Below are 16,937 nucleotides of genomic sequence, written 5' to 3'. Positions count from 1 at the left end.
AATATGGGAATTTTGTTCTACGGGGGAGTCAGAGACTCCACTGAATAGAGGCAAGAAGCATTTTGGTAAGCCCAGAATGCTTTCTTTGGACTCTGTCTTAAAAATGTAAATCATATTCAAGCAACATGGTTGCTTGAATTTGCTTTGCAAATGAGGCCGATCATTTAACTGCCAGGGCCTCCCCCCTGCTAGCCCCCCTATAACAGAGATGCTGTTCATTGCTGACAAACTTGGCAATATTTGGATCCTATTTGAATGTAGTGAGAAGAGGACTGGTGGTTCTCTGGTTAGGACCCAACTCATTCTCCGGTGGCAGGAGACACCCATTAGACTTGTCATGCTCTGGGATCACTCCATGTGCATGGGGTTAATGCAATTCTTCAGAGCTCTGACCACGTGGGGGTGACGGAGTCTGGGGCCCAGGGAGGATGGGGCTCCTTAGGGACAGTTCACAGGTAAGACTAGTGACTAGCGTTGTAGGGTTCTCAGAGGTGAACCTTTCAAGGAATTCCTTCAGTTGTGACTCTACACATACACAGTGCATTTTGCTATTAGTTTCGATCGTCAGATGGGGGCTAAATGTCCTATTCCCTTTAAGCAGTCCCAACCAAGAACTTTTTAAGGAATCTGTAATCTCTCCAAAGCCACCTATGAAAGTTTCAAGTACCTATAACTTATAAACATGGGAGAGGCTACATAACCCAGAATATTAAGCGATTGGATTTCAGAGAATCTATGGGTTTCGACTACACACCTTTATGTTTCTTTCTTTACTGGTCATGCACTCTTATGTCCCAAAGGCCGTTCCTGCCACCTCTAACCCTTTTCATCCTCTGTGTGTGTGGAGAGAGTCAGAGACAGAAAGGAGGGGCGAGGCAGAGGTGCAGGGGAGAGATCTAGCATGGCCCATGACGTAGTCTCAACACCAGACTTAAACTGTCGCCAGCTCAGCTAGGTTAGCAGGGGAGGGAAACACGGCTTCCGAAGCCATGGGACCAACTTGTTAATTTTTACCCACGTGCAGTGCAATGATACCCGTTACGATTCTGACGTGTCTTCCACAAAGATAACAGCGAGACGAAAAATGGTCAGGATTTTGCTTTTCAGAGTTCTTTTCAATACTGTTATCTAATGAATGTGCTGCCCAGACACTGCTCCTTTAGGACTCAGAGGATGAGTTTCCAAACTCACCGGGTCCTTGCTAATTCCTTTCAGCGTGCCCAGTTCCCTCGTGTCACCAAAGATGTGAAAATCTAGCTAATTTGTTACTTCGGATTCAGAAAGCGAGGGAGCAGCTTTCTGGAAACAAGTCTGTGACCATTTTAGTTTTTGATGTATGAGTTTCGCTGGGGGCAGGGACAGGGCGGGGGGGCGCAGCAGCAACAAAAGGAAATGAATGACAGGCATGCCTGTGTCATGGGCCTTTGTTCCCCTGGGGAAAGTTCTGAAATGAACTCAGCGTGCCTTGCTACTATAGGAAATGGCAGGTCTTTGTTTAGTCGGAAAAAGCGGGTTCTGTTACCTAAGCGAAGGAGAGAGGACCGCGTAGGAAGGGCTGCAAGACCCTTCCGATCAGGCGGCCGTCCTCCCACAGGACTCACCCGAGAAAGTGTCTTCTTCCCTTTGGGACAAGTGCTGTGAGTGTTCAATGTTCTCAAACACATATGATGAAAAATAAATAAAACCATGACAGTAAATTTCTGTTTTCTTTGAAGCCGGGCTTAACATGAGTGGAAGCATTGTACTCAGAGAAAAAAGTCTGTTACAGTCCAGTACCCCCCAGGCCCCTGCAACAGGTTTGACAGCAGTCTCTATAGAGCCGGCGGCTTCCGGTTCAGTGACCGTGAATGCCTCCAGTCAATATCACTCCCGGACCTGACTGCTGAGCACAGCACAAAGAACACAGGAATTTTATCCAAGAAGCTGCCGCTCAGACTCCGTGAATATGCAGGATAATTAGGGCCTGCTTTCTCCGCAGCTGATGACTGAATTCAATATTCTAGTTATCAGAAATCCTGCAAAACAGAAATAAGAGTGATGCCATTTGAGTAGACTTGGTGTCGTGTTCACTTCTTAAGGCAAAGGAAAGTGTGTCCCCGTGGGTCTGAATTTAAGTGGCCGGCCTGTGAGAGTTTTTGTAGTTGAGGAACTGAAACTCATACCTGTTTTCAGACTTACACAAGGAACCGTGGCTATAGGGGACTTAACGTTCTTGAAAATTAGGTGGGCTTCACATTTTTCCAGTGAAGCATGAGAAATGATAACCAAACAGTAAGAGTTCTGTTCTTTTTTTGAACTGGACAGCATGCGCAATGAAAAATGTTGGGATTAGCAGTAGGAAAGTCTAAAAGTTGGAAATATGGCGCCTAGCATTCACTTATTAAAAAAGAAAGAAAACTAAAGCAGAAAGCGGGGACAAAGAATAGGGCTGGAAAGAAGGTGTTCTTTTAGGTCAGGGTTGGTAAAGTCTATTTTTCAGGGTTTGCGGCCACATTCTGTCTGTCTCAGGTACCCAACTCAAGCAGGCCCTGGACTGCTAAAGCCGCCAGAGACAAGAGTAAACAAGGGGCCGTCACTGTGTTCCAATAAAACTTTATTCGCAGTAACAGGCCACGGGTTTACTAGGCTCACGGACAGTATTTTGCCAAACTCCACGACAGTCCTCACAGATGACCTCGCTGATCAGAAGTCAGTGCTGGGAGGTGTTTGTAGTGAGGGAGCGAGCCGCAGGGCTCTGAGGGAAGAAGGGGCTGGGTAGACACGTGGCTTACATTTTATGGAGTTCACCGCTGTAATCACTGATATTAGTTACCCATGTTTTGATCCCTTCCTTCTTAAACGCACCCATGAAGCACTGCCCCACAGGTACCAGGTTGATGCCTCACAGTTGACACCAACCTCCTCCCTCTGGCTGGACGCGGACACCGTCCAATCATTTGGTCTCATAGATTAAACAGTAGCAAACACCAATGTGTCGCTCATTTTGCTGACTGTTGATAGGTTCATTAGGTCAGAAGCCTTTTCTTTCTTTTTTTTTTTAAGATTTTATTTATTTATTTTTTAAGGAGAGAGAGATCACAAGTAGGCAGAGAGGCAGGCGGGGTAGAGGGGAGGCAGGCTCCCCGCTGAGCAGAGAGCCTGATGCCAAGCTCGATCCCAGGACCCTGGGATCATGACCTGAGCGAAGGCAGAGGCTCAACCCAGTGAGCCACCCAGGTGCCCCTGTCAGAAGACTTTCCGTGGCCCTTCACACTGCCGTATTTCCCACCTCAGAAATCTGCGGAAGACACAGACAGCTGGTGACACGGAGACCTTCCTGTCGGGTGTTGTTATGATGGCTTGTGCCCACCCAGGAAGAGCGGGCCAGCAAAGTGTGCAGCGCTGATTTTCACAAGCAGAGGATAAAAGTCAAGGGTAAGGGGGTAATGTCTGGGGCATGGCTTACTCCCAAGCTGTGTAAATGCTGTGCAGCAAGGCCTCCGTATCTTTAGAACGAGGCTGGGTCATGACAACTCCGTCACAGCACTTCTCTAAGTTTAACACAAGATAATTATGTCAAAACTCTCTAAAATTGTGCCTCGCCTATGGTGAACTACTCATAAATGTCACAGGAAAGCTGTGGTCAGTATATATTTTCTCACACTGTGCTGTCTATTCGTGTCTTCCCCCCACCAATCTTGATTTTGAAATTTTGCTCTTTTTGTTTTAGGGTTTCCATAGAAGATTGCTAATTTCCTTAACTTTATTTCCACAGGAAGGGCCTGGGAACCAGTAATAAATGTCATAGAAGTTAATTCTGGCCTTTTACAACCAGTAACTGGTTAAATATCAGGGCATCTGACATCACGAGAGGTACTAGAATATAACCGTATTAACATATTCAGGTTTTGACTTTGAGTTCTAAGTGTGCTAGACTTGTTGGCATAAAGGTGACAGGCTCTGACTGCAGTAAACAAACAAAAACAAAGGACAGGTGTTGGCTGTGATCACGCAGGGTCTTAAAAGAAACAGCCCCTTATCATTCCTGAAAATAATACTGATTTGAGAGCCACTATGCGTAAGGTGTGGATTTGGCCCAGCAAATGCAAAAAACCCACACAGATGGTCTTTGTACTCAAGAAATGCAATTATACAACTTTTGTATTCTTCTTTTTTTTTTGGCGGTGGGGGGCGAGGGGGGCATGGACTGTTAGACTCTATTAGCTCTAGTCGTTTGACGGGATCTGTCACTACCCTTTACCAGTCCTAATAAGGGTTATGGTAGAGCACTGAGGGGGAAAAGGGGCCTTTCCTTTGTTGATTTTAAATGGTTCTCTTCAAATTGTCCAAACTGGGTAGGCCTCAGATACAAATACAAGGTTTTGTTCAATCTCTGTACTTTACTGAAAGGAATGAAAAGAACGAAACCACTATTCTCTGTCAGGGCCCGTCACAAAGTTTTAAGTAGGCAGCTAGACTGGAAGTTGCTTTTGAATAATATTACATGAGCTCCAGACAGGTATGGTACCTGATACAGCACGGAAGGTGCTGAATTTGGGGAGGGAGAGAGGGAAGAAATGAGGGAAGGAAATGGAACAGCAAAATCGGCCAGCTACTTAGTCCTCCTTTGTCTAAGCTTTTGCCGTAATGACATGTCTTTTCTTGGGCCTTTTCTCCCTGGAAAGAAATTTATTTATTCATGTCCATACTTGCTACTCATCTTCCTGCTTTTACCCCTAAGAGGCTGTCATAATCTTGGGACAAAGCCTTATTTCCAGTGCCCTCGATTTCGCTGCTAACACGAGTGCCTGCTGGGCCTGGCGTCCTCTCCCCAGGGGCCAGCCTGTGGACCACTTTCAGTAGAAAGACCACCTCTTCTTAGTTAGGTGGAATCATTCCAGGGACTTCGGCGGCCCCGGAGAGAGCCCCATTGACTCAAGCAAGAGAATAAAAAGCCGTTGAATAAGATCGAACAGGAGCTCTCACTTCCCCCAAGAGAGAAAAGGTGAAGCTGGTTTCTGGGACCAGTGATTGAAGTGGATGGGGAAGGGGCACAGCCCCGTTCGCACCTCCAGCTCGGGACACTGGCTGCTCTCGTCTCTGTGGGCAAGAAGGTCTGTGGGGCTGGAACGATCCTAACGGATTAGGAACTAAGGTTCCTGCTCTGGGAAATGAGTTGCAGAGTTCACTAGGAAGCAAATGGACGGTCTGAAATTCAACTCATAGGAAAACTCTGGCTCACAAAAGTTGTAAGTACAAGATAGACATTTCTTCTAAGAGAAAATCCAGAATAAACGCCGAAAGTAAAGTTCTATCATTTGGGTTTCTAGGGACACTCTTATGTCCAGTTTTTTATTTATTTTTATTTTATTATTTATTTGATAGAGAGATCACAAGTAGTCAGAGAGGCAGGCAGAGAGAGAGAGGAGGAAGAAGGTTCCCCGCCTAGCAGAGAGCCCGATGTGGGGCTCGATCCCAGGATCCTGAGACTATGACCTGAGCCAAAGGCAGAGGTTTTAACCCACTGAGCCACCGAGGTGCCCCTATGTCCAGTTTTTAAAAGGGAGCATCATTCAACAATTTTGGACACTAAAAATTTGAAGAAAAAAAAAAAAAAAGCCGACACTCAAGAATGCAAGAGGAAAAGCCTGTCCGTCATGAGGACAGACATAGTCCCTTGGACCTATAACTGTTCTTTGAGGGAAGGGAGCATAACATGGCAGTTGTCTAAATTTCCATGTGAAATCTGAAAACAAGCAGTAACTTTTAGCCTCAAGAGCATCGCGCACCCCACAGAACATAGCAATGCCTCCTGGAATTAAGCAGGGCTGTGGGCCTGAGGAGAACCACACACGGCATGGGATACGGAGAAGACCAGGAAGGCACACACGGCATGGGATACGGAGAAGACCAGGAAGGAAGAATCTACTCCATTCCGGATACACATTCAGCTTCTGTCATGAATGTTCCAGAAAAAATCTCAATCATCTCATAAAATGCTCTCACTGATATTTTCCCAAAGCACTGCCCTTTTCCATATGGCTTCCACACGGACTCTGCGGTTAGAGCAAATGGTCTGGAAGAGTGAGAACACGTTCTCATTTATCGTTTGGGCAGAAGTCCTGGTGAAGTCGGTGGAGAGGAACTTTCAGGAGAAAAGGGGACATTCCCCACCTTCAGTGTTTCTTCATTTCCAAACTACTTGAATTAAATGAATATATTGCAGGAACCCTACATTTTCGAGGACAACCTTTCCCTGACAACTCAGGGAAAAAAGATGCTTACATTCCTCCGTCCCACCTGTAAGCCCGTGAATCTGAAGTCATGATTTTGGGCGAAGACAGGAAATACTGAGAAATTCTGCTATTATTTCCAGGCGTATTTAGACAATGTGAGTTTTTACGCTCTGTCTCCGCTGTCTGACCGTGGACCCTGGGATAACGCCCCCAGAGAGAGGCAGGGTAAGCTAAAGGCACTGCTTTTCACAAGCTGGGTTCTTTAACACGAACGGATGCGTTTCCGTACATATTTATAAGGCTCGGTGGTTATTATTAGGCTGTAATTGTAGTTGTTCTAACACCTAATAAGCCATGGTTGAAAAAACAAAGGCAGGTTAATTTGTGATTTCCTCTACTCATTCAGAGGCAAATTAAGTGTCAAACAGCTAATACGGAACATATTTCATTTTATGAGATTTTAATTTAATTCTGCACCATATCGTTGATGCCTTAATATAGGGTGGTTTATCTAAAAAGAGGAGCAATTTATAAACCTCTTTCAATAGAATCTTTAATGATAGGATATGATAGCATAATTATCACAGCGCCTGCCATCCTTCCAAACAGAGATCTCCCGGTACTTCCATCATCAACACAAATCCTGTTTGCAAGAGACTTATAATTTCATTTTTAAAAACTGGCACCAGAAGGACAATTATGTGTACAAAATAATGAGACTATCCCCAAATTTTGTCTTGGTATAATTAAAAATGTTTATTCTACAAACTCTGTAAGCCCACTTGATCTCACTTTCTAGGAGATAATTACAGAGAAAGCATTTTGGAACCTGAGTTCCAAAACCCTAACCCTAAAGCCCTTTTACTTTTCCAGGATACAGCTTCACCCCTCAGCAAAGGTGTCTAGGTTTCAGCAACAAAGCCACCCTTGCCCAGATGACCCTCCGCTCTTAAAATGATCACAGGCATCTAAGGGCCCGTGGTCCAGAGAGGTGTTTCCCAGGCCCCCGCCGCCTCAAATGCTAACTCCCAACATTTGCTTAGAGCTCTATGCTCTGACTTCATTGAACTCCTCCTGCAATTCGGAGAGTCCGGGAAGGCAGAAAACCACATTTGCAGGGGATGAAAGCGATCCACTCAACAGTATGTTACCATGTTTCCTGGAATAGGCGAGTGTAAGTAAAGCAAACATGGGGGTCTGGGGCTGTCCTGCTCATCCCGTGTCCCAGGTGGACAACCTTTTACAAGATGCCAGGCCAAGGGCTGGGCACGCTGCCCGCCAAAGAGCAGGGGCAGTGACCAGTGGACAATAAACCACCAGGAAAGGGGGCAGGCGTCACAGTGAAGGCACACATCGGGCACTCTGAGGAACAGCCTTGGGGACTGTGGCACAGATGACATCTGATTTAGGCCTTAAGGATGAGGAGTTGAAGTAGGCGTTGGCCATGCAGCAAGGGAGTGCCACCAAAGGCGACACAGAGAGAATGTTCTGTTATAAAGACACACGGAAGAGATGTGCTCTGGCCTCCCAGAGCCAAGCGCACAGGCTTGGGGTCCTCACCCAGAACCCTGCTAGGACAAGCCATTCCGGACAGCCACAGACCCACCTTCTCACTACGCTTTGCCCGCGGCAATGATGCTCATCCCAGAAGCCTCCAGGACTCTCCCTGAGGGCCTTGGGATGGTCGGTTAGCCTGACATTATGAATTTTGATAACTATCTGTTTAGGCAGCTAGAGAGCCATTTAGTCAATTCTGTGAAAGTATCCGAAGGCGTGGTCGGAAAAGTCCTAAAACTTATAAAAGCCCCAGCTCAGCAGTCACACCTGAAATGCAACCTCCCACCCAAGGGATCTCCAAAGTTGACCTACCTCATCTTGTGCGCCAATACTGAAGGCGCAGCGGTCGGGGCCCAGAATACAATGTGTGGCTAGACAAGGGCTTGCTATTGTTGGGTTCTGCCCAAGAACCAAGACTTAGGATCTCATTGGTTAAATTCGTATTTGAATTTAATTACAAGATAAACTATAATAAACCCATAGGAACAAGTTCACTGCACCATATAAACTGTTTTTTTTTTTAAGTTTCTCTGTAACAGGATTTTTGAAAGTGTAAAGAATTCTGAAATTCCACAGAAAATCTGATTTAAATTACCACAGCACAGAGACTGGTGTCTGGGAGGAATCAGCCACATGCATCTCCAAGACTGGTCTGGCCCTTGCTGGCTCTGTACTATGGGGCAGAGTCTCGTCGAGGACCTTAGTGGGCCCAGCTGTCCCGCAAATCCTCCATTCTGCAGGCCAAATTACACGGCGGGTTTCTGCCTGAATTTGGAATGTCCTTCCCTTTTCATATTGGGGCTTTTAATTGGCCTCACGGTTTCATCTGAGTATATTTTTATCAGGCCTCGGAACCCTGTAAACACTTACTTGGGTTCCAGTGAAAAGTCAAAGACTAAGTCACAAGTTTCTGTAGTCTCTCTCTATAAATACCCACTTCTCCTCTAATGCTCGGGCAAGTTTGCAACACAGATTTATGACTTAGCTCCAGGCAAATCTGCTCTGAAATTACAACTCAATAATGGGGGATAGATCCAAAAAACTGTTGGTAAAATATTATATGTGTACTTGGGCATGTAGTTATGGCTGTTAATATCAATTAATTCTGTTCACAGAGGAGGACTTGTTTTAAAACAACTTCATTTTTCTTTGGCATATACGTAATTACACAGCTTAACTAATGGCCACGGAGATGCAATCCACCATCTAAATAACCAGCATTATTCTTCAAGTATTATTTGTGCGTCTCTAACGTCACTGTCTCAGAATGAAGGGTGATTACTAGATCTGACTACATGTATATATCAAGGCCGTTAGGAAAGGGCAGCCCCTCCCAGACGCTGGGTCCTGTAATCAGAGTTCCAGACAGTTCTCCGGACGTGATGACGAGAAAATGCCATTTTAAAGCAGAAGTCCACTACTCTTTTTACCCCAAGCCTGGGTGAGATGATATTTGTTTCCACACAACCCTCTGCTTTCTTTTCTAATGTACGTGACCACCATCCCTCTCTCCCTTTATCTTTGTGTGAATCACACACTCGATCACGGGTGCCGTTCTGTTTGGGAAACATTTCCATCAGTCAAGTCCCTTTCGCTGTACACACTGTGGGGGCCCTGAAAATTCCCCATAAAAATTTCATGACAATTCGTTGTGATCGCTGGGGCAGGAAGGAATTCTGAGCAACCGGTCATGAAGGCATGAGGCCTTTCAGACCCCATCTCCCCCAGATACATATTCTGAGGGTTAACTTTCCACGAGACCTTGATTTTTTAATTTTGTATTTACAGCCCACAGAACACACGTCAGCAAAACACGGACTGGATACTTGTCAGCCACCTAGGGTGACAGGCATGACTTCAGGAAGCCATGGGGCTCTGCTCCAGTGAGCCCAGGAACAGACAGGCTTGCCGTATTTCAAAAGTAAATCTTAGAGTCCTACGGCATCTTCAAAGCCAGGAGCCACACTGTTGACAGAACGTCGTGAGACAGGAGGAGCCTGTGCTCTGTTCTGTTTCATTAAAGGGGGAGGTTTTACTACTTACACATGTAGAGGAGGAATCGGGGACGGGTCGTAGTGGTAACGCCCCTCGTGATGTCTCGCGTCAATCGGTACGGGAGGGTGGAACGCAGGAAAGAGATGAGAAGGGTCTGAAACAGAAAGAAAATCCAGCATGTATGAAAGGAATGCCCTGAAACAGAATCCCAACCCCGGCCCCGCACCGCTCTACTGTCTTTGCCACGTTCGCCGCGTCCACATTCAAGAATCTATGGGAGCACTCTTCTAAGTTCATTAGCAGGCCACGGGGACCCCAGATGACCAAGCACCTCGTACCTGCGCCCGAGGGCGTGGGGGCAAGGAATGCAGCGATGACCCACATGGAAAAGCGAGCAAGGGGGATAAGGCATGTCCCACCCTGAAGGAAGGGCTGAACGGAGCCACAAAAGCAAAAGGAACAAATTTCAAGAGACATGGTTCCTTTTGTAATTGTACTGTCATGTGAAATTTAGACAAAGACATAACACAAATACGAATTTTGTTTCTTTCATATCCATGATGCCTTCTAAAGGAAGGAACCTTTTCTAAAGTCCCTGCTGGAATCCATGAGTCTATGTACACTATGTATGCACTCCCATATATGTGTATGGTACACACACACACACACACACACATGCAACCACAATTTTAACATTTAAACACACACTCCCCTCCTTCCTGTCCTGTGTCAGGCCTCCACAGTCCTGACACAAGGACGAGGGCAGCAAATACAGGCTGGCCAAAGAAATGGGCTAACCCAGCTGGAAGGGGTTGGCGGACCCTCTCACACTGACGGGGGAGGCTGGGAGCAAAGCAAGCCCCACCACCCTGACATTCACCTTGAACCCAGACCGGCCTCCTTCCTGTCCAGCTCAGGCTGGTGTTAGAGTTTCCTGGGTCCTGAAGCCCAGCTCCTCGACTCCTAGTGATTATAATACCTTAAGCAGATGGTCTCTGACAAATCCGAACATCAATTTATTTATTTATTTATTTTCTAAATAGTAATTGACCGCAGACACTGAAGAGAATTTTGCCCTATTGTATCATGAGAAGCTTGGCTGATCCTAAGTCTTCCCCCTAAGTTTTTCAAGAAGCCAAGTGACAGAGCGAAGGTGTGTCTGCAGGGCCATGGTCCTTGTGTTTCAGCACGTACGCCGAGGTCCCTCTTCAAATATTACTTTCCAAAAAAAAAATAAATAAAAAAAACCAAAACAAAACAAAAAAAACAAAAACAAACAAAAAAAACAACAAATATTACTTTCCACACGTGCACGAAGCCATCCTGCTGCTATTGCCTGAAAACAGTCCCAGGGATTGGTGTGCATAGCAAAGGGGACTCAGGAGGGGTTCCAGCATTTTCTGAAGATCTGAAGGTTTTGCCTAGACCTGAGAACAGGCTCTGAGCTGTGTCTGCAAGTGACACGGAACCTCTAGGTGGGGGGTGAGGGGCTGTGCCAAACACGGACCAGGTGTGAGCCACCCCCTGCACCGTGTCTAAGTAGTGTGTGTGTGTGTGTGTGTGTGTGAGAGAGAGATGAATTCAGGTGTTTTTCCTTTTCCTCCCTATACATTTTTCTTTCTCCTAAATTTTCTTCAGCAAGCATCTTTGAGAATGTCAACACAACCACCTTTTTAAAAAAAACTGGGAAATCTTACTTCCCTTGTCTGAACTTTGCCCTTGCTGCCTTCCTCTGAGAAGCATCCAGTAAGGTTATGAGGAGAAAAAAATAAAACAAGAGCAAAAAACTGCTGATACAGTGTTGACAGAACCAAGGCGTTGCCTGAAGCTACGGTCCCACCAGATGGACCAGGACCTTTCTTGGAAAACCCCTGGGACTGGGAGAGGAACCATGTAACGCAAAGGCTTCCTGACCATCCAGGGCTTGTTGTAGGATAAAGGAGGGAGGGAGTGGCCAACAGGGAGGCGAGGAATCATCATGGGGCCATGCTACTGTCACTGTGAGTTCACCAAGAGCAGCCAGGCTGGAGACCGTACGGGTGAGGGATTTCCAAACACGTCACACCTTGCCATACCGCACACCGTATAAATTCCACACACCAAAAATTCAATTCTATTTTAAGTGTACTGCTTAGGACTTAATATTAAAGAATGTTGGAGTTACTCGTCCGTAATGCAAATCTTGATGGCTGGCGTGCTAAGTTTGAGAGCTGATCGGGTCCCGCAGTCAAATTCAGTGCAGGAGCCTCGCATCAGTCATCGTGGGGAGACAAAATGTCCAATTTCACTTAACCATCTTCGATGAAGATTATTCTTCCCTCTTAAAACAACCTACAATTGGGGCGCCTGGGTGGCTCAGTGGGTTAAAGCCTCTGCTTTCTGCTCAGGTCATGATCCCAGGGTCCTGGGATCGAGCCCCACATCAGACTCTCTGCTCAGCAGGGAGCCTGCTTCCCTTCCTCTCTCTCTACCTGCTTCACTGCCTACTTGTGATCTCTGTCTGTCAAATAAATAAATAAAATCTTTAAAAAAAAAAAAAGCAAAAAACAACCTACAATTGAGTGGAGTCATCTTTTTCACTAGTTTGTAAGTCTGACGCACATTCAGTAAATAGTTCCTGATTTCGAACTTTGACCTGGGACTCAATGCATCAGGTTTGATTCCAGGGTGATGAAGATGGCCACCACACATGAGGGTGGCCCTTTCAGTGGTCGCCACTCAGGTCAACATGCTTCATGCAACATGAAGTCCCTCCCATGGACTTCAAACTTAGCTCATCCTCTGCTCTTGGAAATCAGAGAAATAAGGCTACGAGCATTGCGTTTCAGTCAAGCATTCATAAAGTCTGACCTGCCTCCTAAGGGTTTCTCTGACACTTTTTCCAGGACCGTTTTGAAGGACGTTGTGACAAGTACATCAGAGCTGGAACATCTTTTCACATCTTCCCTTCGTGGCTCTTGGCTACGGTCTGTGTGATTAAATTCTCTCCACCAGGTAAGTGGGTGTCAACCGTATCTGATTTTCTCTACTTGGGTTCAACGATGAATTACAACAAGGCACAAATCCACATTTTTCATATACACAGGGCTCAAAATGTGTGAATTTATTCCATGTTCAGGATCTGCCTCCTTTCATCCAGGAAGTAACACCCCTTCTTACCGTCTGAGTGCTGATGATGAAGTTGTGCTGATTATCTGCACACAGGCAAAGACCAACCTGTTGATTCTCTCAAATCAAGAGTGTACCCAAGCAGCATAAAATCTCCTCCCCCAAAAACCTGGAGGGCTGCTGCAGACATTTAAGAGGCACCACCATGCATAGACAATGAATCTTGGAACATTGAAAAAATAATAATTTTTGTTTAAAGTCGTTAAAAAAAAAGGCACCACCGACTTTCATTTTTTAACAAGAAGGTATTTTAACAAGATTTTATTTCACTCTTATTCTCACCCTCTCTCATTTCAGAATGAAAGAGAAAATGACTACGGGCGGCAAAACCATTTGAGAGGAAAAGGGAAGACACAATTATTGGGACATTCGTAGTCCTTCCTTACTGTTGAATCTGGAGTCCTGTGAGCTTAAGAGTTCATTCTGACTGAAAGTATGTGTTTATTTATGTCCTAAGGAAATCTGCAGATTCTGCAGTCTGGAATTAGGGTAAATAAAGAACAAAAATTAATGGGACTGAGGGGCGCCTGAGTGACTCAGTTGGTTAAGCGTCTGCCTTGACTCAGGTCATGATCCCGGGGATCAAGCCCTGCATCGGGCTCCCTGCTTAGTGGGGAGCCTGCTTCTTCCTCACCTACTCTCCCTGCTTGTGCTCCCTCTCTCTCTGTGTCTTTATCTGTCAAATAAATAAATAAAATCTTTTAAAAATAATTAATGGGATGGATCTGATCTGAACACATGCATCCAGTCTTTATTTAAGCATTTTACTGTTTCTATTGGCTTCCCTCTGGACGTAGCCTAAAATAAGTTCTCTTGGACTCACGACGTCTGTGCAAACAGCTATTCCTGGTGCACCCATGGTCAGTGGAGACCACGGCTCTTGAGGTACCTTCCAGAAAAAACGCCCTGCAACACCCCTCCTCCAATTCGAGACATGCCTTAGCTCGGTGTAACAGTGTAAAGAAGGAAAAAAAAAAAAAAAAGTGTATGATCCTGTCCCATCCCATCTGCGGCATCGTGTGGCACGAACCCTCACACATTTCTCGAACCTGAGAAAAGTTCCCAAATCCTCCAACACGGGGTGCTTCCGTTTTGCACCTCGGCCTGTCATTTGTATGGGGACGATCGACAGCGTATCCCATCACGGGCCCAAGAAGACGTCTAAGAAAACCCATGCGACAGGAACAGACCAGTGTCGCCAGCAGCCACCAGAATTATCCTGCTCGCAGGTGATTACACATGAGCAGCGTTGGCGGGGGGTGGGGGGGTCATAATTCAAGGGGCTGCGCGGTAAGATCCCCGCTCCACAGCCCTCTCCCGCTCGGGCCCTTGACAAAACCCCACATGATGGCTTTTCCGAAGCCAGGCAAAAACTGCTGAAGCAGAAGGAAGTGCCACCAAACCTGGCTGGCTCCTATTTATCATACAATTTCCTGACTGATGGGTCCACAAACCAGCTGCTAAGTGCTGTGTACTCTACTGTCAGCAAACTAACGGGCTAAATGGAAGACAGGGAGAATAATGTACAGAACCGGGGGAATCAATTTTACTGAGGGAATTAAAATTCTACCAGGTTGGGGGGGGAGGCTGAGGGGCCCCGGTAAGCAGTCAACTGTACACGCTTATGGTTGCAAAGATGATTTATTGCATACTCGCAAGAGGCTTGACTATTAGACCAAATTCCTCTTATGTGAAACTGAGATTTGAGGAGGGCGTATTATCCGAGTCTTCCGTGGAACAGTCTTTAAACCCCATAAATATGTAATTGGCTTGACACGTGTTTAAACTGAAATGCATAGTAAAAATATTTGCGCTGGGGGTAGTTGTCAGTATTCGATTTCATGCTGGCTGTCATCAGGCTCCACATGAAGGGTCTCATTAGGAATGAGAGGCATTGATTTCTAGGTCTCTTCCCAACAGCTCGGGTTGATCACAAAACCTGTAGCCGGAGAAGGACACTTGGAGATTTACGTTGGGTTGCATCTTTCTCCCAAGAAATGGTTTTGGTATCCTCGGGCTAGATCCCTTCGATGTCACTGTGGAAAGTTGTCTTTTAAGGTAGGAAATTTCCACATAAACATTGCAGATTCAAAAAGAGAGATCAAAGTTGGCTCACTTCCTGCCCTAAAGGAGTATAATTCACAGAGGGTACCTGAGGGGCCAAAAATACCCAGGAAACCGCATAGGCACAGAGCCCCCAAAAGCCCACTGCCCAGGTTCTCCGGGCTTATTTAAATACTGAAGTCATCTGCACACTCACTTTAGAACTTATTCGAGACCAGAACTAGAGATTATTTTTCCTGCCACAAATTCACTCAATTGCCTGTCATCAGCAGAATTATTAAAATCCCATGTGCCCAACAGCCACTGTGCCAGAAACAAGATAATCCCCAGGTGACTGCTGAATGAGGAGTCTCAAGCTGGAGAAAGGGAGAGAGAGACCCTGTCCCCCTTCAGGGAGATAGTGAGGGTCATCGGGGTCTTATCTCTGCCTCTTGCACCATGGGCATCTCCAGTCTTCACCTCGGTGCCTGCAAGACCTTTACCAGGGCTCAGTGGCCTGAGGGAGACGTCACCCAGTGGACTGACTCGAACACCCAGCGGACTCACCCCACAGCGCATGAGGTATCTTCTTCGTGGTCTCACACACACGGGGCACACAACTGGAAACATCGCCAGTGTTATTCACGTTTATAAGACCCTCTGTAGCGTGGTGCAACTTTTTAGAAACTGGTTCTAATATACTCTAGAAATCTATAGATGTCTTGCTCTTAAAAACAAAGATCAATTATTTTGTTACATTCTACCATGGCAGGAGCCTTACTTGGAAAGAATATGCTGTGGGAGGAATCTGCGAACTATTGCCTGTGGGGGCCACTGTTTGTAAATAAAGTTTTATTAAAAGACATATGTGCTCTTCTGCTTACAAACTGCTTATGTCTGCTTCCACAGTACAGCGACAGAGGTGACTAGTTATGACAGAGAACACACAGCCCACAGAGTCTGACCTATTTACTGCCTGGGCTTTTAAAGAAAACCATTTGATGAACACTGCATGTCCTAGAGCACCACAATAAAGTAATTTTCTGAAATTCTTACCTTTCGGAAAAAATGCCCACAGATTTTTTTCTTTCCTATCCACATAGCTTTTGAGTGATAGCACAATATATGAAGTACTTAATACAAATCTGTGTCAATGAAAAATATCTTTGGAGAAGTGTCCATACTAATAATCATTCTGAAAAGGGATACTTATCCTGTGACTTTAGCAAAACCCATCCTAAACAGATTCTAAGATAGGCATGTTGATAGATGAAGTTGCCTATAAATTTAGCAAATATTGGCAGTAGTCATTTAACACTTGTAAATTTAAGTTTCCTTATAAATTTAGTAAAATAGACACAAAGTTTCATAGAAAGCTAATTCTTTTTTTAAAGATTTTATTTATTTATTTGAGAGAGAGCACAAGCGGGGGCCCGGGGAGTAGAGGGAGAGGGACAAGCAGACTCTGAGCAGGGAGCCTGATGTGGGGCTCGATCCCAGGACCTGGATATCATGACCTGAGCCAAAGGCAGATGCTTAACCCACTGTGCCCCCACGGAAAGCTAATTAAAAACAAAAACTATGTTCTTTCTAAACCCCAGATAATTTTATTTCTGGCAACTACCCAATAGTCCCGAACCCCCTATGTGTAAATTTCTGTGGGCATTCCCCACAACTCAAACAGCTATCTTTCTATCATTTCTTCCATGCAAGCCCATAGGCGTATTATATTAATTAGTATTTTAGACCTAAATGTAACTATGACCCATGTTCCTTAACAAACATAATTACGCATTTCCACAGGAAAATGACAACTAGCCCTCTGCCTTTACCACCTCGAATGTGTCATGGGTAGTGAACAAACAACTGACCTCTCCCCTTTTTGGTTCCTTCTAACTTCCTTCATCAGCAAGCCTTTGCACACTTCTCTCAGCTAAAAATTCATCTTCTACATCTTCA

General features: G+C 45.5%; 1 protein-coding gene across 1 annotated transcript in view; it reads right to left on the bottom strand.

Moving 5' to 3' along the window:
• Positions 1 to 16,937, bottom strand: part of GLI3 (GLI family zinc finger 3) — a 266,989-nt gene that overhangs the window by 104,971 nt on the left and 145,081 nt on the right. Inside the window, exon 4 of the mRNA XM_046021518.1 lies at positions 9,816 to 9,921. Coding sequence (XP_045877474.1) covers positions 9,816 to 9,921 — 106 coding nt within the window. The remainder of the gene's footprint in view (positions 1 to 9,815; positions 9,922 to 16,937) is intronic.

This window comes from Meles meles, chromosome 10 (assembly GCF_922984935.1).
Source record: "Meles meles chromosome 10, mMelMel3.1 paternal haplotype, whole genome shotgun sequence".
In the NCBI taxonomy this organism is placed as follows: Eukaryota; Metazoa; Chordata; class Mammalia; order Carnivora; family Mustelidae; genus Meles; species Meles meles.
Note: the sequence above shows the minus strand (reverse complement) of the source record. Positions and strands in the feature narration are given on the sequence as shown.